The 26,916-nt window shown below is 34.6% G+C and overlaps 1 protein-coding gene across 2 annotated transcripts in view; it reads right to left on the bottom strand.

Annotated features, from left to right (window-relative positions):
- PTEN (phosphatase and tensin homolog) overlaps nucleotides 1–26,916 on the bottom strand; it is a 104,786-nt gene that overhangs the window by 68,871 nt on the left and 8,999 nt on the right. Inside the window, exon 2 of one of the 2 annotated variants that reach the window (XM_010379624.2) lies at nucleotides 4,902–4,986. In XM_010379624.2, the coding sequence (XP_010377926.1) occupies nucleotides 4,902–4,986 (85 nt within the window). Of the gene's footprint in view, nucleotides 1–4,901; nucleotides 4,987–21,462; nucleotides 21,509–26,916 lie in introns of those variants that run through there. The other variant, XM_030941484.1, reaches the window with a different exon arrangement.

Raw genomic sequence — 26,916 nt, 5'->3', positions numbered from 1 at the left:
TGACTGTATATTTAGAAAACCCCACTGTCTCAGCCCAAAATCTCCTTAAGCTGATAAAAAACTTCAGCAAAGTCTCAGGATACAAAATCAATGTGCAAAAATCACAAACATTCTTATACACCAATAATAGACAAACAAATAGCCAAATCATGAGTGAACTCCCATTCACAATTGCTACAAAGAGAATAAAATACCTAGGAATCCAACTTACAAGGGATGTGAAGGACCTCTTCATGGAGAACTACAAACCGCTGCTCAACGAAATAAAAGAGGACACAAATAAATGGAAGAAAATACCATGTTCATAGATAGGAAGAATCAATATGGTGAAAATGGCCATACTGCCCAAGGTAATTTATAGATTCAATGCCATCCCCATCAAGCTACCAATGACTTTCTTCACAGAATTGGAAAAAACTACTTTAAAGTTCATATGGAACCAAAAAAGAGCCCACATTGCCAAGACAATCCTAAGCAAAAAAACAAAGCTGGAGTCATCACACTACCTGACTTCAAACTACACTACAGGGCTACAGTAACCAAAACAGCATGGTACTGGTACCAAAACAGAGATATAGACCAACAGAACAGAACAGAGGCTTCAGAAATACCACCACACGTCTACAACCATCTGATCTTTGACAAACCTGACAAAAACAAGAAATGGGGGAAGTGTTCCCTATTTAATAAATGGTGCTGGGAAAACTGGCTAGCCATAAGTAGAAAGCTGAAACTGGATCCTTCCCTTAAACCTTACACAAAAATTAATTCAAGATGGATTAAAGACTTAAATGTTAAACCTAAAATCATAAAAACCCTAGAGGAAAACCTAGGCAATATCATTCAGGACATAGGCATGGGGAAGGACTTCATGATTAAAACACTGAAAGCAATGGCAACAAAAGCCAAAATTGACAAATGGGATCTAATTAAACTAAAGAGCTTCTGCACAGCAAAAGAAACTACCATCAGAGTGAACAGACAACCTACAGAATGGGAGAAAATTTTTACAATCTACCCATTTGACAAAAGGGGTAATATACAGAATCTACATAGAACTTAAATTTACAAGAAAAAAACCAAACACCATCAAAAAGTGGGTAAATGATTTGAACAGACACTTTTCAAAAGAAGACATTTATGCAGCCAACAGACACATGAAAAAATGCTCATCACTGGCCATCAGAGAAATGCAAATCAAAACCACAATGAGATACCATCTCGCACCAATAAGAATGGTGATCATTAAAAGGTCAGGCAACAACAGGTGCTGGAGAGGATGTGGAGAAACAGGAATGCTTTTACACTGTTGGTGGGAGTGTAAACTAGTTCAACCATTGTGGAAGACAATGTGGTGATTCCTCAAGGATTTAGAACTAGAAATACCATTTGACCCAGTCATCCCATTACTGGGTATATACCCAAAGGATTATAAATCATGCAACTATAAAGACACGTGCACACATATGTTTACTGTGGCACTATACACAAAAGTGAAGACTTGGAACCAACCCAAATGTCCATCAATGATAGAACAGATTAAGAAAATGTGGCAAATATACACCATGGAATACTATGCAGCCATAAAAAAGGATGAGTTTCATGTCCTTTGTAGGGACATGGATGAAGCTGGAAACCATCATTCTGAGCCAACTATTTCAAGGAGAGAAAACCAAACACTGCATGTTCTCATTCACAGGTGGGAACTGAACAATGAGAACACTTGGACACAGGGCGGGAAACATCACACACCGGGGTCTGTCGTGGGGTGGGGGGATGGGAGAGGGATAACACTGGGAGAAATACCTAATGTAAATGATGAGTTAATGGATGCAGCAAACCAACATGGCACATGTATACATAGGTAACAAATCTGTAAGTTGTGTACATGTACCCTAGAACTTAAAGTATAATAAAAAAAATTAACATGGGTATTACAGAATAATCAAGTATCTGAATAAAACAATGTTTCATATTACCAAAAAAAAAAAAAAAATACTGAGCAATGTAAGCCTGAAAGCATTTGCAATCTAAGTTTATTTTAGTCAAAGCAATGATGTAGTACAACAATAACAAAGTCTAATCTCTGCAGAGTATTTTCTGTTTGGGAAAAAATCACAGGAACAAATATGCAGTAAGAGAGAAAAGGATAATTTTAAATATTCTTTGGGCATTCTAATAGAGAGGGCAAAGAAAAATCCAACTGAAAATACTTTTGTTACAGAAAAATTAAGTATACAAAAGTTTTAAAAACACTTTTCATTGTGACACTATCATCTTTGAACCAAAAAAGGAATCACTACTGATTACTAATATCCTCAATATAATGTAAACCAATCAAGGAAATTACTCACTTAGGTACTAGGCACAGCCATTCTCTTGGAAACTTTAATCCTAACAGACAAATTACTTAGGAATTATTTATTTCCATTTTAGTTGATAGAAAAAAAAAAAAACCCTTAATTTCTGGTCACTGTTCATCCTTTCTCTCATAAAAGAAGAGGAGGGGCCTGGGCAATAGAGGCTATCAAAGCTTTCTCAAAAAAGAATAAGACAAAAGGAAACAAGGACAGCAAAGCTATTATATTCAGCAGATAATTCTTCATGTTGACATGTTATCAATAGTATGAGGTGACAAGATCCACTGGCTAAGGAACCACTGGCTACATATTAATGTGGATACACAAAACTTTTTTTTTTAGAAATAGCAGATTTGAAGAAATCATACAGTTAAACAAAACAAACTAGATATATCGTGAAGCTAGATACAATAAACCTCAGCCTTGATTACTAATTACAAACTGAATATGTGAATCTTTTCATTCAGAGGCATAAAGAGTTATGAATCAAACAGAAGGACCAAAATGCTTCCCAGCAAAGTATTTTCTTGGTGAAGTTACTGCAATCTAAGGTCTGATAATCAGCTGTACAGGAACTGTATCAGTAACCTAAAAGATGATCAATCAGCCTCAGTGACTAATGACACTCAGAAGACACCAACGTAAAAACTAGCACACCAGATTAATTTACCACAAAGATATTCTCACTATAATCAGAAAACCTGCCCTCTATTCAGAGTGCTCACTCTTTTTTGGTATGAGTACTAAACTGGCTGGGTTGAATTAGTGCTTAGTTGAATACAGAATTAAAATAATGTGAAGTAGGTCATCTTGTGGGATATATCATGTGGGCCATAAAGAGGCCTGATAAACACTTCTGTATCATAGCAGAGAATACATGTCTGGTGACTGTACTGCTTGTTTCCCAGATTCACCATCTTCCTTAATTCAAAATGTATCTATCTGTTTCTTCTTTCTATGGCTCATTGCTTTTTCTTTAGAAGTGTTATCACAAGCTATATCAACCTGCTATTCCCATCAGCTTGCAATGTTAAGCATCCTTCTACTGTGCCCTGCCTAACTATGAGAAGATAAATTCATTTCTCTATTTTCAGCTTCTTAAACAGTCCTTCTGGCATCCCTATATACTGGCTATAATTTTGATAGAAACTATAAAAACTAGGGGGATTTTTTTTGTAGTTTTTATAGGTACAAAAATTTGATTTTGCATATATTACAAAATTCTAAATGAATATAACTCAATACTACAAAAAACCGTAAATCTACTGTGGTTCAAAGCAAGTTGCTAAAACTTATAGCTAGCTCATAAAAGAATGTAGGTTGTCTCATATACTTACACAACTATTATAAAAGGAGTCTACATCTGCATAACGCTTTATAAGTTACAAGGTACTTTCCCATCCATTTTAACATCTAATTGTCATAATCACCAAGTATTTAAACTGAAAGTCTCCAGGAAAGATACTAATAAAAGAGTGCAAAGGAAATAATCCAGAATTTCAACTTTTTTTTTAAGAGATGAGTTCTTGCTGTGTTAACCAGACTGGCCTCTACCCCTCTACCTGGGGGTTCAAGCCAAGTGATCCTCCCACCTCAGCCTCCCAAGTAGCTGGAACCTGAGGAGCACATCACAATGTCTGGCTTGAAATTTTAACTTTTAAAGCCATTAAGTTTCCTACTGACAATTTACAGTTGATTTATTAATACACATATGTTTTTGCTCTGAAATGAAAAAATATGTTAAGAATATTTGCACATCAGACGTGAACTCCTTCTTTCATAAATTACGCCACAAATTCTCAAGGTTCCTACTGACAATTTACAGTTAATTTATTCATACATATATATTTTCGCTCTGAAATTAGACAATATGTTAAGACTATTTGTACATCAGACATGAATTCCTCCTTTCATAAAATATGCCACAAATTCTTAAGACTGTATATTTTAAAAGTAATATTTACATGGGTCTTGAGAACTGTTCTAAACTAAATGATAATTACACTTAGAAAATTATGCAAAATTATAAAACTGATTAGCCTTGGTACACCCAGCGATTCCTTTCTATATCTCTTGTAACAACCAAATACTTCTTCAGGTACTTGGTATACTTATGCACAGTGGTACCTTAAAATTTGGTCTACATAAAAGTCAGTATTAGTCATCTACATCTTAATGTGAATAAATTTAACTGAATAAATCCACTCTAGGATTTCAAGCCTAATCCCCAATTATGAAATAAGACAACAATCACACTGTAATGGAATTCAGGCATTAAACCTGGTGACAGGCATTTTATGGAGTCTAGGAAATGACATCACCTAAGTACCTGATTATGTATAAAGTCAGTTCTTATCAAATGAACTGTATCCCACTGAAGTCCATTAGGTACAGTAAGCCAAAAAATGATTATAGAGCACTACAATAACAAAGTTTACATCACAAAGTATCTTTTTCTGTGGTTTAGAAATCTTTTCTAAATGAAAATACAACATGAATATAAACATCAATATTTGAAATAGAAAATCAAAGCATTCTTACCTTACTACATCATCAATATTGTTCCTGTATACGCCTTCAAGTCTTTCTGCAGGAAATCCCATAGCAATAATGTTTGGATAAATATCTGAGTACTTTAGTTAAGGAAAGAAATATCTGAAATATGCAGCAATCAAACTAAAAGTATACATTTTAAAACATTAGCTAGTTATGAAAAGAAAGCTTTCCTCACCATAGTTGGAGTAATAAAAGGTGGTCAATGTATTTATGTATAACCATTTATGTGTAATACTGGTAAAGATAAAAGGTAACTTCCATATTTACAGTATTCAGGTATATGAGAAAAACAGAAAACTCGTGCTTTATAAATCACAGAACTAAAGCACTTTAGGTCAAAAATCAAAAATCAAAACAAAACCCCAAAATCTGCACCTGCCTGAAAAGACAAGAGTTCAACTTCTAATTTTTCATGGCTAAAAATTAAGGCAACATGTTGTAGAAAAAAGAAGACACAGTGAAAATCTGAAAGTCAGAATTAAGAGCTGGTTATGTCTCTAACTAGTTGTGTAATTTGGACAAGTTACTTAACCTTTCTAGATCGCAATTTCATATTCTACATAATTAGACTCAAAGAGATTACTACTAAGGTTTCTTCCAGCCCTTGCTATCTATGACTTGATAATACTGAAGTAGAAACTTTATTTATTATTCTTACTTTCAATCAAACTACAGTTGGCCAATGAATAAAACCGGTTTCAGCTGTGTGGGACCACTTGTACGTGGACCTTCTTCTACCTCTGCCACCCATGAGACAGCAAGTCTGACCTTTCCACTCTCTCCTACTCCTCGGCCTACTCAAAGTGAAGGCAGTGAGAATGAAGACCCTTATGATGATCCACTTCCACTTAATGAACAGTAAGTATATTTTCTCTTATGATTTTAATATTTTTTCTGTAGCTTATTATACAAATATGCTAACACATATATAAAATATGTATTAATGAACATTATGTTATCAGTAAAATTTCCAGTCAACTATAGGCTAAATATTAATAGTTAAGTTTTGGGGGGGCCAAAAGTTACATGTGAAGTTTCAACTGCACAGGGGCAGGTGCCTATACCCTTTATGTCATTGAAGGGTCAACTGTCATGGATATTTAGCATGCCCATTATAGTCAATCATGTTACAGACTATAGCCAGCATAAAAACAAACCTCTACACTCAAGAGCCATTTATAAACTACAAAAATCATCAACACTCTACACTTTTATGATTCTTACCCACTCATCACAACAGCTCTCATTTTTTGAGCTACATCAACCTAATCTCATGATTTTCTGACAGACTTTTCACACCAGCGCAGCCAATAATCTGCCTAATGCCTCCTTTTAAGACCAACTCCAATAATCTCTGCCCACTTCCTTCCGGACTCATTTATCTTCCAAATAAAATTCAAAGTTGACCTAATCCAATGCCCTTTTCTAGGTGTTTTTCTTTCTGCTGCTTTCACATTATTGAGTTGATTTCAGTAGTATTTTCATTCCAAAAATAATTATCGAGTTACTTAAAGCTATTTTTTTAATAGTATAGTTTAAGAAAAGGTTATATGTATACTATATGCTCTATCTATAAGGTAACTGTGCTAACTGGAGAGATCTACGGAATATTTTAAGGAAAAAAAAACTGCCCAATAGAGTATATAGGGTGTATCTTTTGTATAGGGATGGCAAAAAGAATGTTAACACATATATTTGCTTGAATGGCAACATCCTCAATACACATACGCATGCCTGAGTGATAAATGAGAAACTAATAAAAATGGATGCTTCATAGAGAAAGGGAAGAAAAGGGGAAAAGCATAGCAAGAACAGGTAGCAGCAGGACTCCTGTGATATAAAGAAAAAAAGACTTATAATCTCATACATTGAACATTGCTAGAAACAAAACTGATTAAATGTCAAATTGGCACCCAGGAGAAAGAGAAAGGTTTTGTTACAAGGGCTATTTGGACACTGCACTTTTATTACACTTCTTGATAGGAACTATTCTAAACAAAATAAAAACTAGGAAGAAACTTCACATTTCTCTTGGTAGTTTTACCGATTCCAGTAATATCATTATTGATATCCTCAAACTATTTCCTTTCCTTTTTTTTTTTAAATAGAGTCCAGGTCTCATGATGTGGCACACGCTGGTCTCAAACTCCTAGGCTCAAGCCATCCTCCCACCTCGACTTCCCAAAGTGCCAGGATTACATGCATGAGCCACTACATAAAGCCTCCTCAAACTATCTTTTTTTTTTCTTCCCCTGAAACAGGGTCTCCCTTTGTCACCCAGGCTAGAGTGTGGTGGCATGATCATGGCTCACTAGAGCCTTGACCTCCTGGGCTCAGGTGATCCTCCCATCTCAGCCTCCTGAGTAGCTGGGAATACAACCTCATGCCACCATGCCCAGCTAATGTTTTGTAAAGACAAGGTTTCATCGTGCTGCCCAGGTTTGTCTTGAACTCCAGAGCTCAAACAATCCACCTGCCTCAACCTCCCAAAGTGCTGGGATTACAGCGTGAGCCACCGCAGCAGGACTATTTTCTTTATATTGTAGAAATAAGCAAAGAAGTTATGCTAATGACTTAAAGGTTCATAATTATAAGTGTAAGAAAACAGAGATAATATTGTAAAATCAAGAAATCACGTAAAAAACTAAAAATATCAGTATGAATTCATGTCTGCAAAAATCTGTTTTCTAGGTTTTTTCTCTGAAATGGCCTAAAAGCAACATCACTATAGCAGTAATAAATATTCCTAGAACACAGATTTTTCATCTCTAATATTATAATAAACTAAAAGGTACCAAACTCCTTGGAAAAAAGTTAATGCCAACTCTGGAGTAGGGAAGGTACAGGTGAGTCTGGGATACCTTTTCATTCCAAGAGAACAAGGAAGGCTTATAGAGATTAACGGCCTATATCAAATGGACATAGGAGGTGGTATAAAGGTCCAAATGACTAGCTGTAACAATCTGAGCATCAAAGAAAACATTTAAATGGTAGTATATTAAAACACTCTGAATTAAATAAAAGTCCTTGAGTCTATAAAGACACTCAAAAGAAAAAAGTTAAGGCCAGATATTGTGGGTCACGTCAATAATCCTAGCACTTTGGGAGGCTGAGGTGGGTGGATTCCTTCAGCCCAGGAGTTTGAGACCAGCCTGGGCAACATGGCAAAACCCCATTTCTACAAAAAAAAAAAAAAAAAAAAAAATTGGCTGGCTGTGGTGGTGTACACCTTTAGTCCCAGGCTGAGATGGGAGAATCACCTGAGCCCAGGGAGATTGAGGCTTTGGTGTACCATGATTGCACCACTGCACTCCAGCCTGGGCAAGAGTTAAGACCCTATCTCAAAAAAAAAAGTTAAAACAACTAAAAACACCCTTTTCATTTATCACCTTTTGAGGTGGTTAATGGAATAGTTCTTCACTTTGAAAAATGGTAAAGAGAGAGATTTAAGTATTTATTTTGTCTTTCCTATAGAGACTGTATTTAAAGACAACTAAATAGTCCCATTTCACAAGTTCTATCTTACCAAAAAACATCAATTAATAATGTAAAAGAATAGAATTTAAAGTCTTATTTTGCAAACCCTAATGAAATTACTGATATACTCAAAGATCAACAAATGGTGTTAAACCAATAGGTGAGTGGTTGATGACAAAATCAACTTTCCTACAGTGCCAAAATACTACTACCCAAAATACTTTCTAATGTAAAGAGATAAATATAATTGAACAATGGGCAGAAAAGACTGTCATGGTCCAATTTCAGTGGCCATCTCCTCATCATGAATCAAGTAAAGATCATGTAACTTCTGATATGCAATACAAAGGCACAGTATCATCTTTGATAGTTAAGGATCTTCAACTCAAATCCACTAAGGATTCAGATATAAATTTTAATTTATAGGAAATACGTAGGATAAACCAAGCTAAATGACACTACGAGACAGCAAACTGGACAAATTCAGAAAATTGGTAGGACATGACCCATTCTCTCCTTCAACAAGCCAGTATCTTTAAGAAAAAAAAAGAGGTGGGGGGTGGGTGAGAGGTGGGGGAAGCGGGAGGATGGGTTGCTGCCCTTAATTTTTAAAGATATAAGGTTCTTATCAGTCAATTTCATAGGTGCAATGCTGGCCTGGATATTGTTTTAGCCAAACCAGCCATAAAGGACATTTTTGAGCTAATTGGAAAAATTTTAATGTGATCTGGGCATTATATAAGATGAAAAGTTACTGAAATGGAAAAGTAGATGTAAATGACTAAAAAAGGCAGGTTTCAAAACAGAATGTACAATGTAATACCATTTGGATAAAAGAATACATATATATATCCATATAGACATATATAGACAAAAGATTATAAACTAAAGTACTGAAAGTAATATGTAGGTGGTGGCATGTATATTTTTTCTCATATTTGCTTGTTTTGTATTTTCTATTTTTGCCACAATGTACCTGTACTGTTTCTGTAACAAATTTTTAAAATTAGATGTTTTATAATTATCTGAGTCTATTTACTAATTGCCATGACAAAATGCTGTCTTGCCCTGTATGACTTAGAAAAAGCTCTGTATGCATTTTTTATGCCAAATTTCTACCCAAAAATTATACTAATAAAAACATGTAAGATTTAAATAACATTTACTATGTCCCAAGAACATTTTTTGTCTCTTTAGGAACATATAAATTCACCCTCAGCCTCAAAGCATTTTTATTATAAAGATTCTAAAAGAAAACTATTAGGATTATCATTTTAACATCACAAATATTTGCTGTCATCTACTATTCTCACATAAGAAAGCTGTCCCAACTCTTAGCCAATCTCCGACAGTTTCTTTAAAAATTAAGGAAAAGGAATTTTAAAAATAAGAAGAAAGCAGCCCCACTTAAAAATGTAGCTGTTGTTCAATTATCAAAATGTATGGGGTATTATATCCATTCACTAAAAAAAAAAAAAAAAGAAAGCAGAAGACAGCAGAGGCCTAAAGTGAAATAATCTTTTTTTTTTTTTTTTGAGATGGAGTCTCCCTCCATCGCCCAGGCAGGAGTGCAGTGGTGCGATCTCGGCTCACTGCAAACTCCGCCTCCCGGTTTCACGCCATTCTCCTGCCTCAGCCTCCCGAGTAGCTGGGACTACAAGTGCCCACGACTGCGCCCAGCTAATTATTTGTATTTTTAGTAGAGACGGGGTTTCACCATGTTAGCTGGGATGGTCTTGATCTCCTGACCTCACGACCCGCCCGCCTCGGCCTCCCAAAGTGCTGGGATTACAGGCATGAGCCACCACGCCCTACCGTGAAATAATCTTAATTGAATAATCTCAACTCCACCTTAGAAGACAAATGTAAGAAAATGGAAGACATCAGGAAAAATACGGCACCAGAAGCAGCAGCAGGAAACCCCAAGTGGTTACAGCTACCAATACTCTGGAATTCCTACTGAAAATTACAAATATATTTTGGTCAAAAAATATAAATTCAAATCATCTATTTTTTTAATACAACTAAGAATATTTTATTAAAAGAAACAATTATTAGCACTAACAACCTTTCCTAACCTAAACCATTAATTTCAGTGAGAATATTATTAAGATTTTTATCCTTATAGAAATGCACAGCAGTACAAAGCCCCTCCCTTGAAATGTGGTCATTCTAACGAGGGCTAAACTTGAATCTATCCTTGCACTATAAATACTAATTAGTAATTAGTATTTATTATTTTATTAATAATTAGCATTTATTGCCAGCCTGGGAGAACTTCAGACTGATGTCTATTTTTTGCTGCTATACAATACCACAGACGGGGTAATTCATAAAGAAAAGAAGTTTATTTCACTCACAGTTCTAGAAGCTGAGAGGTCTAAGATCAAGGGGCTGCATCTGGTGAGGGTCTTCTGGATGCATCATAACATGGTAGAAGGCATCACACAGCAAAAGAGGGCATGAGCACATGATAGAGAAAAAGGGGGCCAAACTCCAGAGATAACTAACCCACACCTCCAATAATGGCATTAATCCATTAATGAAGGCAAAGCTCTTATGACCTAACCACTTCTGAAAGGTTCCACCTCTTTATAATGCCCCATGGCAATGAAGTTTCAACGAGTTTTGAAGGAAACATCCAAAGCATAGCATTCTGCCCCTGGGTCCCACAACTCATGTCCTTCTCACCTACAAAATACATTCGTTTCATCCCAATAGACCCTGGGAAGCCCCACCTCCATGGCTTTGCTGGACTGAGCCCATGCAGCTTTCACAGGTTAGAGTCTCAAGCTTCAAGTTCTCCCAGGCTCGCACTGCATACCAGTAGCTCTACAGTTCTGAAGCCTCAGTGGTGGACTGCTGCCATGGCTCCATTATGCAATGCCCTAGCAGGTACTCTTTGTACTGACTCCAACCCCACATTTCCACTCTGTAGAGGCTCGGAGTCTGTGACAAGTCTCTCCCAGACTATCCCCATCATCCTCTGAAGTCCTGGTGGTGGTAGCCATGTCTCCTACAGCTCTTTCATCCTGTGAGCCTGCAGAATTAGCACCATATAGACGCTGCCAAGGTTTACCATTTGAGTAATCAGCAGTAGCCTAAGCCACACCTGGGCCCCTCTGAACCAGACCTAGGACAGCCAAGGCCCACTGGGCTGAAATATGGGGAGCTGAGGTAGTCCTGGGCAGCAAGCTTGTGAAGGACCACCTGAGCCACAAACCATTCTGCCCTCCTAGAGCTCTGGGCCTGTGATGGGGCAGGCAGCCTCAAAGATCTCTAAAATGTCTTTGGGGTCTTTTTCCACTGTCTTGAGAAATAGCACCTGGCTCTCTTCTAGGCATAATAATTTCTTTAGCAAATGGTTCCTGGGCCACACCCTTAGTTTGCTCTCCTAAACATACCTTTTACATTCTTTACTATGGCCAGGCTGCAATTTTTCCAAGTATTTCCATTCTGCCTCTCTTTTAATTATAAATTCTGTCTTCAAGTCATTCCCTTCCCCCAGCTTAGTTTAAGTGGTTAAAAGTAGCCATCCAGTAGCCTGAATGCTCTACTGCTTAGTTATTTCTTCTGCAGCATAACCCTAGTTCATCACTCTTAAATTGTGCATTCCGTAAAGTCCTAGGACATGAACATAATTTCACCAAGTACTCTGCAACTATTTAACAAGGATGGCCTTTACTTCAGTTTCCAGTATCTTGTTCTTCACTTCTGAGATCACATCACAATGACCTTTACCATTTACAGTTCTACCAACATTTGATCATGACAACTTAAATAGTCTCTAAGAAGTTCCAGACTTTCCCTATAGCTCTCTTCTTCTGAATCCTCATCAGAATTGTCCTTAATGCTCTATTCACAGCAATACAGGCTTTTTCTAGCCTGTTTATCCAAACTCTTCCATCCTTCTCTACCCAGAACCCAAGCCATTTGCACATTTTCAGGTATTTGTTATGGCAACAATCACACTCTTGCTACCAGTTTTCTTAGTAAGTTTTATGTTGCATTACTAGAATACCACACAACAGGTAGTTTAGAATGAACAGAAATGTATTTGGCTCACAGTTCTGGAGATCGGGAAGTCCAAGAGCATGGCATCAGCATCTGGCAAGGATCTTTGTGTTGAGTTACCACATGGCAGAAGGTAAGGAAGCACGTGAGACAGAGGCCAGACTCCCAAGATAACTCATTCGCTACCATGCAAACAGCATTAATCCATTCATAAGGATAGAGATCCCATTACCTAATCACCTCTCAAAGGTCCCATTTCTTAACACCATCACAATGGCAATTAAATTTCAACATGAGTTTTGTAAGAGACATTCAAAGCATAGTAGCAAAGGTTGCAAAGGATTTAACTCATTTCAGACAAGTCTATAAATACATATAAATGGGTGTTACATAATCATTAAAGTAAACTCAGCTGGCCCCTCCTTCATTCACATAATCATTCAAACATATATTGAACGTTTTGTACAAGGGGCACTGAGAATATAAGGCAAAGTAAGCAAAGACTACTGTCCTCAAGGCTTTCCTATTCTATTAGGGAAGACAGACACACAGACCTATAATTGTGCCAAAGGCCCAATTATATAAAAAATAAGATAGCTTAAGAGTTAAAGAGGGAAAGATTAATTCTGTGGGGACACAGATAAAGCTTCACCAAGTAGGTAATATATTAGATAATCCTCAAGAGTTAAGTCAGAAACCAGTAAACAGAGGAAGAAACAAGAGCAGTTAGAACATTCCAAGCAAAGGCTAAAGTAGACATCTGGAAATACATAAAATATTCAGCAAAAAGCAAGCAGTCCAGTGAAGCTTACACACAAAGCAACATGGAGAAGGCAGGACTGACAAGGTAAGGTCCAGCTTTAAGGATGCCATGGCAGCAAATTCAATTTAATCAGACAGATAAGGAGTCAAAGACCAGGATCAACATGGAAGCCTTTGCAGAGCAAGTCTTGTTCATGATCTATTTATTCCTTTAAATGGAGTCTAGGAATTCAATCTTTTTAAGGTTTCATTTTCTTCAAATTCTCACCTTCCTTACTCATAAAATTTGAGATTTTACCCAAGACATTGGCCTCCATAAGTTAGAAAGATGTAGACAACTAGTATCTGTTAAGTATCATGTGCCAGGCAGTATGCCAAATATATTCTTATTTAATCCTAACAATCCTAAATAGTATTACATTTCACAGACAAAGAAACTGAGAGTCAAAAAGACTGGGTAATTTGCCCAAGTTAGTAAGTAGTAAGTTATAATTTGAACCCAGATTATATACGAAGCTCCAAACCCCAAGCGTTTTACACCATACTGCCCGACAAGAGGAGGTTAAGGTTTTTCTATTTCCAAATAAAAATATAAAACTTTCAAAGGAAACAGGTTCAAATAAAAGTGATTTACTAACCTGTAATTACATTTACTAATAAAATGTTAAAACTGAAAAAATTCCAAAAGACAGTATGAATATCTACTGACATTTCCAAAAGGGATCCAGCAACTACCTAAACAAGCACCGAATCTTGAGGCAAATATTTCTTATGCCACAAATTACACAAATAAACAAAATCTTTCTATTATACATTTATACTTCTCCATATGTTATAAAATTTGACACACTTAGATAAACTAAACAACATAAGAACTGAGGAATACACACATATATAATGATTTCTGATAGAAAACAGCCTTAACCTACACTTAGCTGATATTCTTCTGAATAAGTTGAGTGTTTAAAATGAAATTTACATATAATGACGTAAGTATTAAGCATAAAGGTTTATAACAACCAGGTAACCAGAGGAAGATGAGTATTTCTGACATCTAGAGATATACTTGCAGGCAATATGGCATAATGGTTAATAACATACAGTCTAGAACCAATTTGCTGGGACTTGAACTCCAGCTTCACTTACTGTGTCACCTTAGGCAAAATACATACTCTTTCTGTGCCTGCTTCCTAAGTAGAATAGGGCTAGTAAAGGTACCTATCATATAAGGTTGCTATGAGGATTAAATGAGCTAATACATGAACAATGCTTAAAACATAGTGATAGCTGTCTCTCAATTGAACAAATGGTAATGCCTTATCCCATAAGACCCCACTGTAACTACTTTTCTTTCAATGACAGTGACTTGTGGAATAACCTAATCTTTCTCAAGAACATCAAAGCTTAACAAAAAGTTTTACTCTTTGAAATCCTTAATGTATCAATTTGCCTTTTAAGTATTTATATTATTGTAACTTAAGAACATATCTAATATACAATCCCAAAAGAAAAAAATAGTATCTCTGAGTTTTAGATTTGGGAACACTAAATTTTCAGTGTGTGTGTGTGTGTGTGTGTGTGTGTTTTGCTTATTTGTAATTTCTAATATTTCTATGATGATTACAAATTACTCATGTGATTTAAAAAATGTCATATGCAAGCATACATATGTATCCCTTATGATGAGTGTCATCTTTTTATTTTATCAAATATGAATTTATAGTTAGCTATTATTCCTGGGTTAATAAACTAACATTTAGGTTTAAAATAGAGCATATGATTTTTACTATTTTAAAAGTAAACAGGGCCAATATAGGAAATGCAAGAGATAAATATAAAAGATATTAACACAAATCTAGTACTCAATTGTAGTATCTTTTACACTTCTTAGATTTATATTTCTTTATAACTAATTTTTGATGGAAATAAAAATGTTGGTTACATAGTGATAACTGTATTATAAATACAGTATATCCTATTACATTTTTCAAGTTTATTATATTTTCCCGATACAAAACTTGGGAAAACAATTTTAAATGACAATATAATATTATATTGATGGGTGTACCATGGGTTAATGAACCATTTTACTACTGTTGGACATTTAACTAGTTCAAAATTTTTAGGTATTATGACAAACACTGCAACAAACACCTCTATGTTTATGTCTTTTTAATGTTAGTGGCCATTTACTTAGGAATCAGGCTACCCGTGTTCAAATCCCAGTTCTAATACTTTGGCCATGGGCAAGTTACTTAGCCTCTCTAAACATCACTTTCCCCATCTTTAAATGGGAATATTTCTAGTATGAACTACATAGGGTTGTTGTGTTGAGGATTAAATGAGTCCAATGTATATAAAGCACACAATAAGCACTCAATATATACTAGCGATATTTCCCGAATTATTAAATTATTTTTCTCATATCAGTGATTACTGTATATACAATATACAGTATATTTCTGTACATATAGAAATGCATACATGGTACTAGCTATTTTGCCTAAGTTGGATGGTTACCACAGCTCCAAGAGATCTCAGATATAGTAGACGGTTTCCTCCCACTTGTGTGTAAACATGCTAAATGTGTTTTAATTGAGGTATAATTCAAATAAAACAAACTACACAGATTTTAAGTGATTAGTTTGTTTTGATTGGTAAACTGCATATGCCATGTTCGGACAGTCTTGACTTAGGTGTTACAAGAATCCTTTCTCACCAAAGAACAAATACCTTCCCAAAGAAAAAAATGTAATTAAGTTCTAAAGTCTGTCCACAGAAATCAATTTAATCTATAATATAGCTAAACTATATTTGAAATGTGGCTATCCTTACCAGCTAAGCAAATTTTTACTGCCTGTTCTAGGCATCCAATCATGACTTGAAACACTAGAAATATGTTCCAAGTAACATCTAAATAACAAAATATCTTTTCTTGAACAACTTCTGAGTTGACATCTAAATAATGTATCTACCTTATCTCAAATCTGTATTTGCATCTAAATTAATCAGGTATATGCTAGAAATTTAACTACAATTTTCAATTAGGATATAGTAACTAAAAATAGCTCCCTAAATCTTATTTCATTAAGAACATATTCCTGATATGTACACTAAATCTTATTTTAACTATGATGGTTTGCTAAAAGCTATTGTAAAAAGTTTCTTTGTAGTGCTTAATATATAGGTATGCTTATCCTTCAACAACTTATATAGTAAAATGCAGTGTTACAAACCAATAACTACTTTTCTGCCATAACTATTTTAAGAATAATTATTTCCACAGATCACAGATATTTTTTAAATTATAGCTAACTAAAAGTTGCAGTAACAATATGAAGCTATAATATATACATGAAATATGAATGATAAAATACAAAGTGATAATACAGCTTTAGAGGTAATGAACAAAAAGCTTCAAAAGCAAAATCTGAAGCTGCCTGACTCATAAAACACTGACTTAAACCAGTAGCCAGGGTGAAAGAATTAATGAAATCAGATTAAGAAGAGAAGTTAACAGGAATGGAAGGCAAGTTAGCAGATACCAGGACTTTATCATTTAGTTTTATTTCCTAGGAAATTCTGGAGCTTTTTCCCTGATTTCCATCAGTGCTTTCAAACAACACACAGTTAGGGTTCTTGTGAGCAAAAAAGAAACTCAGCCACTGATTCAAAAGTTACATCACATTTACATTTCTTTTCAAAATTTTAAGTTTAAACAAGTATTTTCCAATTATGTCACAGTTAAATCCGTATTATCAACTATTCTAATGAAAGTATGCTTTAAATACAAATCTCATGAACTTCTATTACTTTCTCATTTAATCAAAGATTTTACATTTCTTACTAGGTTTTTTTTTCTAATAAGCTATGTTGAATTGTTAATGATGGGCTCTCATTTCTAAATTGAAGATTCATATTGAGCAGAAAGCAGAAAGAGCAGTTTCTTGAATTTTCCAGTTGAAAAAGTGTCAACTGTTCATTATTAAAGAACAATTTGTCTTAAAGAGCTTCTCTGCACAGCAAAAGAAACTACCATCAGAGTGAACAGGCAACCTACAGAATGGGAGAAAATTTTTGCAATCTACCCATCTAACAAAGGGCTAATATCCAGAATCTACAAAGAACTTAAACAAATTTACAAGAAAAAATCAACCCCATCAAAAAGTGGGCAAAGGATATGAACAGATACTTCCCAAAAGAAGACATTTATGCAGCCAACAGACACATGAAAAAATGCTCAACATCACTGGCCATCAGAGAAAGGCAAAGACCACAAAGAGATACCATCTCACACCAGTTAGAATGGTGATCATTAAAAAGTCAGGAAACAACAGGTGCTGGAGAGGATGTGGAGAAATAGGAACACTTTTACACTGTTGGTGGGAGTGTAAACTAGTTCAACAATTGTGGAAGACAGTGTGGTGATTCCTCAAGGATCTAGAACTAGAAATACCATTTGACCCAGTCATCCCATTACTGGGTATATACCCAAAGGATTATAAATCATGCTACTATAAAGACACATGCGCACGTATGTTTACTGCAGCACTATTCACAATAGCAAAGACTTGGAACCAACCCAAATGTCCATCAATGATAGACTGGATTAAGAAAATGTGGCACATATACACCATGGAATACTATGCAGCCATACAAAGGGATGAGTTCATGTCCTTTGTAGGGACATGGATGAAGCTGGAAACCATCATTCTGAGCAAACTATTGCAAGGACAGAAAACCAAACACCACATATTCTCACTCATAGGTGGGACTCGAACAATGAGAAGACTTGGATGCAGGAAGGGGAACATCACACACTGGGGCCTGTTGTGGGGTGGGGGGATGGGGGAGGGATAGCATTAGGAGATATACCTAATGTAAATGACAAGTTAATGGGTGCAGCACACCAACATGGCACATGTATACATATGTAACAAACCTGCATATTGTGCACATGTACCCTAGAACTTAAAGTATAAAAAAAAAAAAGAGGAATTTGTCTCAATATATAAAACATAAAATCATTCCTGTACAGATCAAATTAATGCAGCCTAAAATCTTATTTTCTAAAGGGAAAAGGTACATAGGTACAAAGCTTGAACTATAAATATTAAGAGGAAGAGTGCTCAAAAAATGGGGTTTTAAGAATAAAGAAGGGCCGGGCGCGGTGGCTCAAGCCTGTAATCCCAGCACTTTGGGAGGCCGAGACGGGTGGATCATGAGGTCAGGAGATCGAGACCATCCTGGCTAACACCGTGAAACCCCGTCTCTACTAAAAAATACAAAAAACTAGCCGGGCGTGGTGGCGGGCGCCTGTAGTCCCCGATACTCGGGAGGCTGAGGCAGGAGAATGGCGTAAACCCGGGAGGCAGAGCTTGCAGTGAGCTGAGATCCGGCCACTGCACTCCAGCCTGGGCGATAGAGCGAGACTCCGTCTCAAAAAAAAAAAAAAAAAGAATAAAGAAGTAATAGTCAGGAATAACACAGGAACATTTAAATATTTACTAGGTACCAAATCCTGTTCTAAGAACTTAATGAATATTGTCATTTAATATAGAAGACCAAGGTTCTACTTCCAGCTATGCAATCTAAAGCCATAACCTCAGGTAAATCACTCATTCTCTGGGCCACATATATTTTTGTTTTGTTCTTCTGTAAAATAATAATAATACCACTTGTGTTAACTTCTTCACTAATTATTTCAGGGACTAAATGGGATACATGAAAATATCTATAAAATTGAAAAGGACTCTATAATCGTAAATAAGGGGTTGTTATTAGATGGTGCATGAATTCTGTTATTTAAATTTAATTTGTCTCATTACAAGGCAACTCAATATGGTATTTTTATAAATAAATTGCAAAAGGAGGAATTCTGGCATATTAATTAACTTAAATTGACTTTAGTATAAATTTTAGGTTCCTTCTAACACTTTCTAGTTAATCTGCTGTCAGTGCCAAACCAGAATGGAAGACTGCCTATCTATAAACTCTACTGAAGTTTTCTACTTCTCCAAACAACCTGACCTCACAACTTTCATGTTTTTATATTATATGAATCTGTCATGAGTATGAAATCTGCACATACTTTTGTTTTGAAATAGAAGTTTAGATATCTTCCTAAATGGAATCATCACACTCTTCAACAGTAATATCAAGACTTGCTAGTAATTCTTCTCGTTAGCAATACTACAAACTGGTTCATTTGGCAACAAATCTGCAACTTGCAAAAACAAACTAAAATACCGTATACTCTTTAATCCAGTAATCCCACTCTAGCAATATATTCTAATAAGCCAAAAGTAAACTATATAAACATATACACAACTATACTGTTTATAAAAGAAAAAATGAAAATAACCCTAACACAGTATAGCAAACAAACCATGGTAGTTAACCTCACCTGATGAAATATTACCTCTATAGCTTTAAAAGTATCTGTTGACAAATAAAAAGTGTATTCATGAAAAAAAAAAAAGACCAGAGAACAGTATGAAAACACTGATTACAACTTTGTAATAATGTGCATATAACAAACAGAAAGATAATTTCCAGTGACACACATCTAAAATAGAACTAACTTACTTTCCCAATTGAACTCATTAAACTTAAGAACAATTTTTAAAGCTATCTATCCAAACCAGATACAGGAAAATTACACACAGGTTTACAAAATTTAATTTTTAAGGGAACAATCAAGGTGCTCTGAACCTCAATTAAAGTTAAGCAAATTAGAACTTCAGGAAGATATCAAGTCACTCACTGATAATGTTAGCAATACTCTAAAATCCAAAGTATAATTTAGTGTATTAGCTGACAGTGCACTAGACTTCTCAACTATTTTAATCAACTTTTCTTCATAGCAGGTATTAATTATGAAATAATCTATCTCCAGACATGGTGGCTCACGCCTGTAATCCCAGCACTTTGGGAGACCGAAGTGGGTAGATTACCTGAGCTCAAGAGTTCAAGACCAGCCTGGGCAACACAGTGAAACCCCGTCTCTACTAAAATACAAAAAATCAGCTGGGCATGGCAGCGTGCGCCTGTAATCCCAGCTACTCAGGAGGCTAAGACAGGAGAAATGCCTGAACCTGGGAGGCAGAGGTTGCAGTGAGCCAAGATCACGCCACTGCACTGCAACCTGAGTGACAGAGCAAGACTGTATCTTAATAAAAAGAAAAGAAAAAAAAGAAATTATCTACAACTGCTCAAGCCTACATCTGTGATCCTCTAAAAATTTAAGTTGCCCAACTAACTGGTTTTAACGAGTATACCAAACAATTACCTTCTTCCTAGGTCTCTGGACGAATATGATAAGACTGGTTTCCTGTTTCAGAACTCTGCTGCTGTTAAAACACACACACACACACACATTCCTCTACAGTTTTGCTCTCACTAAAAACATCTAAGACTGACCACTAATGAACCAAAATATAGATATAACTTACATATCAGCTTTCAAAAATATTATTAGTTCAATGATATGTGTCAGACATACTTGTCAACAGCATCATATACTTGAACTAAGCCAAATGCCAACTAATTTTCTACAGCAAAATCACAAAAAAAGCATGTGAAAAACTGTGAAAAGTTAAAATCATAATGCTGACCTGGCATTACCATAAAGTTCCTAAAACAGCACCTTTAATACTCATGTTTACATTCAATGTTAGATTTATAAGTTGATTCTGTAATATCATTCTGCTTACAAAAGCTATGCTTTTATCATTTATTCTGCCAGAGGTGATTATCCTAAAAGAGGTTTTGGCTACTCTTATAATTATGCAGAAAGACATAAGGCCACTAATTTTTACAGCAAAAAAGATATTCAAACAGGTAAAGTGCAGAAGATGTTAAGGGATACCAGTATTTTGAAAAACAAAAATCTAGTAACATTTAATGCATATTCTCTCAACAATAGCTGCATTTTGAAAAAATAAGATTCCAAAATTTCCATATGCAGTAATTATGCAGACCTAACCATGAACTAATTCACCAATACTTGAAACCTACTATACATAAGGTACTCAGAAAACAAAGTTCTAATACAAATGTGTCTCTGGCAAGGAAGTTTTCTTTTTCCAATAAGCCAACTGCAGAACTTTTATAGTTGCTAATAACAATCAAAATCAACATTTCAACGCCCTCTTAATTTCAATATTTAAAAGAGAAAAGTTCCAAACAAGTGTGTGCTAGATTGCATCATTTTATATTTGGCTTTAATGTAATAAAATCAAGTCTCTTTATTCTATACTGCAAGCCAGGAAATTGGTTGGAAATTACTTACTTTTTTTTCAACTGGCAAAAATAGCTTTGTCTAAGTGCTGCAGAATTTTAGTCTAAAGAAAAACATAAACTAGAAATGCAAGTGAATTTTTAAATATGAAAGCAAACATTGTCATTCATTACTATATTAGTAAGAATCATAGAAGATTGTTCTAATAATATAAATATCTAACAATATTAAATGATTCCTATTCCCACAGAAGGTTAGTTATTTTAACTATTACATCAACTTTATAATCATACTTGACAATTCATTCTTAAGTAGTGAATTATCAAAATATCTAAAATTACATATACTAAAATATTAGTCAAAATCATTTTAAATTTTAATAATATGCAATTGTAAAATATATTAACAGATTCAAGAGTAAGTCTGTACTGCTTGGTTTGAATAGGTAACACCCTTAGTTTTAATAAACTACCTATAAATGCTTGTTATTGAAGGGATACCATTTTATTATGAAACCAATTACTGTAATGGTGAAAAAGTACAATTACTAATTATGATTAGCTGTAGAATTTTCATATTGAAAGGACATACAAAAAAACAGAAAATATTTAGGCTGCAACTTCAGAGAAAAAACTAAGTTAACCGTTTCAACCAGTAAATAAGCTTTTAAAACATACAAGTTTAATACATGGGAAGATAAAAGTGCCAATACTTATATGGGAGGGACAGGAATAAAAACAAGGGACAGAAACACATAACACCTTTCACACCCTTTAAATACTACTAAGTAAACAGAATAGGTGATGACTTTTAAACTTTTAATATTCGGGTAAAAATCTCACCTACATATGTGCCTCACTTAATGTAAGAGATATAATTTATGTATACATGTCTATTCAGAAAGGCCCAAAAGGTATTTTTTTCATAGCCTATAATTCAGTTCTCACCGAAGTCTACAAACTGATTCTAGTACACCAATCTACTTTCCTCACAGATTAATCTAAAAATTGGCAAGATGTTTCCTGTAAAAAAAAAAAAACAACATAGGCCACAGACACAAAGTTGCATTTGAAAACGTAAATTCAAAACCATATCTAAACTTAAATATTATTATGTTAATCATTTGGCATAACAAATTTCTCAAGAAAATGTCAACACAATAAATAAAATAAGGTAAATTAAAATCAATCAGATTCTACAATATTAAGCCAAATACACAATTTTAAAGACTTATACAATTTGGTAAGACCAAATTCTTGTGGGTGAAAGTTACAGAAACAACTTCTATAAGTGGCTTAAAATGCAACAGCAAAATCTGAAATGGGGAAGCTAATTTGCATACAGACAAGAATTAAGTTGTAGAAGATGAAGCAAAGAACTTGAAAAACATTTAAACAAATTTTTAAGAAATTCTTATTAAATCAGCTCCCTGAGTCCTGTAATACTGAATTCTTATATATCTCAGCCTATTAGGAAAACTAGTTTAAAATATCAAAATCTTGTATAACTTAGTATCTCAAGTTAAAACATGATGTCCAGTTAACTATCCAAACAATCGAGAAAAAAAAAAAAAAAACAACCAAATGACTAAAGGCCAGGCGTTTATTACACAATCTCTAGTTCTCAGCCAGTATCTGTATTTTAACAGAAAAATATAAATAACAGTATAATTATTAGGTTTCATTTTTGCAAAAGTTTAAAATTTGATATTAGTTTTTATAAAAATCATAATTAGCAGATTATTCCAAAAACAGTGGTGTCAAAACCACTTATATCACTAACTTATCTTAACTTTTTCATACATTTGAGTAACAGATGGTAGGCCTTAGTTCTTGGACACTACACAATAATCACAATCTGTATAACCTTTTCAGTATTAAAAAAAAATCCAAATAGTATTAATAACCAGCACCTTAGCATATTTTATAGTATTATATATAATCATAACCACAATCTAGATATGTAAAACTGTGTCATACTTTCAGTATACTAAGTTATTTATTTTATATCGATTTCCTACAGCTAGTCCATGGAAGATATTCAGATGTAAGAGTATTTCTTGGGTTGCCAAAAAGCATAAATGCGTACACTCACAAACAAAATTATTTTTGCCATCCCTGTTTTCATTAGCACCCCACGAGAAGGTATATACCACACCTAGATCAAAATTTCCTTAAGTTTAAGAGTTGAAACAATTTTACCTCATTTGGAAAAATGGTACTCTAACAAGTAATCTGGCTTTTAATTAAAAAGAGACTAATTTGTTTCTACCTCAGTATTTTAAATATTGTTTTGTTCTAACTATATGAATAAATGAATACCGCCTCATTGATAAAAAAAATTATAATTGAATAAAGTTAACGTTATTTGTTTTAGTATCTGACACTTAAAAACTATGATAAAACAAATGCAAAATTTTTAAGCACAAATACTAGTACTGATTAAAAATGCAAATAAATAGCAAATTGATCAATTAACATCACATTGATTACCTGGGCAACTGTGCAAATATAAACCATTCAAACATGCTTCAGGGAACAGTAACATCATTACAAGTCAATACTCCTTTTGATTAAAAAAACAGAAAGCAATAGTGTTATTACCACTTTACTATAAAAATGATGTGGCAGTTTATTCTAATTACCTTCTATATCCACTTTAATTTCAACACAATGTAATATTCTTACAACAGGAAAAGGAAATTGATAGATCAAAATTATTCTGCTAAATTTTACTTTGTCTCACTTAAATAAGTAAAATATGCTTTCATATTTTCATATTAAATACAAGTAGAGTTACTATATGTAACTTACGGGGAAAAGCTTCAAGGCTCTAACACTTCAGTTGGGTTTGTGTAACATTATGATTTCATGAATCAAAACCATGAAAACCTCTAATATTTAGGTCATCTTAAATCCACTTAAAAAATCAGAAAATAAAAAAATGGAAACAAGTTTAATAAATGTGTAAGTACAGGAAAATAAATATTTCTGATGATTTCACCATTTAAATTAAGGCAACGACAAAGTGCTACGGAAATTATTTTTTAAAAAGAACACGCTCAAGTTCATGAACTAGGTTTGAAAGTACATGCATATGAACAAAACTGGAAGCTAAAATGAAAACATTAAGTTTCACAGAAGTAGGACAATGGGTGATTTTTAAAATTCTTTTTAGTCATGTTTTTAATAAAAGAAATTTTCTTAAGTACAATAAGCACATAGTTTTCATTCATATACTGAAATAAATATCATAAGCCTTATTCAACTGAATTGTAACAATGAGTCCTATTTGTCTTAAATAACTGGTATCTCAAAATATCCCCAGTATTTCAAAAAGAATTGTTAACGTCAAATCTTAAATTTCTTAAGAATTTTTTAAAAAATAAGGCCTTGACGTTTTATTCTGCATTCAAAAGTGAGAGGCAAAGCAAGCTGTAAAATCACGCAAACATAAAAAAAATCACAGCAATCTATTCCTAGAACACTTTCGTAATTATATTTGTCTTCCCTAAAAACAAAACAAAACCAAAAAATTCAGAATCCACTAAAGTTACCCCCTTGGCATCTTCCCATCTCTGGGCTAACCTAAAACTCCATTCCGTTTTGGTTTTTTTTTCTAAAACTTCACTTTAATACAAGTTTCTAATTTAGATAAATAAAGCACTTTAATTCAACAGGTTGGCATAGCAAATTTAGGGCCTAGAAAAGAATGCAACACATGGATCAGAGAACCTTAGAGTCAGCCCTATTTTCTTTACCTAGAAATATTTAAGAAGTTTGTATAGCTCGTCAGAAATTTGCAATTTTACACTGTACATTTAACTTCATCATATCTGACTATAATAAAAGCAGCTTTAGAATAAAAAAGCATAAGGTCAAAGAATGCATTAAATAACAAAATAGAGAAAAGTAACTCCCAACAGTTCAACAACTACATAATTAAAGGAAAAAGGATTACTTTAAAAACTACTAGCAAAAAAAAAAAAATTTAAACATCCTTCTGAATACTACATACAGTATTATACTTAAAAACGCTTACGGAAAACATCTTCAACCTTTTCTAACAGAAGTTCAAAGCAACACTTTCATAATCAGCCAAAGAACACATGAGCCCTCTGCAAATAAACCTTTTTTGTTATTAGGGATATCTTCTGTGGACAAAGCTCTTATTCTAATACAAAGAATACTGGCCTAGCAGCAGTCAGAAAACCCAGATGTTAGGACTAACTCCATCACTGATTAGTAAGTTGACCTTCTTAAATATCACACCTGAGGGCAAAGGTACTGATTTTCATCAAATATTATACTTATTATATACCAGACATTTCACACAGCATTTTGGGATAATTCTTTGTTGACGGGGAGGGGTCTTGTGCCATATAGGATGTTAAGCAACATCACTGGCTTCAAACCCCTAGCCAATAGCACACTCTACCACCCCAGCTGTGACCACCAAAATGTCTCCAGACAATGCTAAAAGTCCTAGAGGAGGTGAAAGAGGATCACCCCCAGATGGCAACCAATAATCTGAAAAAAGACCACACCTACACTTTTAATAAACCTAAAAATCCACTGTACAAATTTAGGATTTTTACTTCCATTTTGGAGTTGTTGAAACAGGGTTCACTAAGGTTAGGCAGTGTATCTACATAACTGATAAGTGGCTGAGCAGGGATGTATTTATTTATTTTTGAGAGAGGGTCTCACTCTGCTGCCCAGGCTGTAGTACAGTATCCCAATCACAGCCTGATGCAGCGTCAAAGTCCCAGTCTCAGGAGATCCCACCTCAGCCTCCTGAGTAGCTGGGACTACCAGTGCGCACTACAACACCCGACTAATTTTTGTATATTTTTGTAGACACAGGGTCTCCCTATGTTGCCCAGACTGGTCTCCAACTTCTGGACTCAAGCAATCTGCCAACGTTGGCCTCCGAAAGTACTGGGATTACTAGTGTGAGCCACCATGCCCAGCCTTGAGCAGAGATTTAATCTGGACTTTAGGTCTAGCCAACTCCTAATCTATGCTCCATTTCACCATACTGCCTTTCTAAACTCACTACCTCGTCTATAAAATCAGGATAACATTTTCCATGCAAAGCTACTTAGAGTTTACAGGTCAAATGAGATAATGCATGTATAAATTCTAATAACCTAAAGGAGCATAACATGTTAAGGGTTTGCTTCGTGGGAGATAGTGTTCATCGGTGGTCCTCAAAGTGTGATCCCCAGACCACCAGAATCAGTATCACTTGAAAACTTCTAAGAAATAAAAATTCTCAGGTCCCAATCCAGACCTACTGAATCAGAAACTCTGGGGGTGGAGCAAGCAATCCATAGTTTAATAAGCCCTTCAGGTTATTCTAACACACTGAAGTTTAAGAACCACTGATGTAACATAATGGGAAAAATACTGCACCGAGTGCCAAAAAAGCCCGGCATCCTTCTTCAGACTCAATCTTTCACTAGCCATTAACAAGATACTGATTCCACTGGAGCTACAATTC

The sequence above is a fragment of the Rhinopithecus roxellana genome, chromosome 11 (genome assembly GCF_007565055.1).
Source record: "Rhinopithecus roxellana isolate Shanxi Qingling chromosome 11, ASM756505v1, whole genome shotgun sequence".
NCBI classification, from domain to species: Eukaryota; Metazoa; Chordata; class Mammalia; order Primates; family Cercopithecidae; genus Rhinopithecus; species Rhinopithecus roxellana.
The sequence above is the reverse complement of the archived record's forward strand: the minus strand, read 5'-3'. Positions and strand labels throughout refer to the sequence as shown.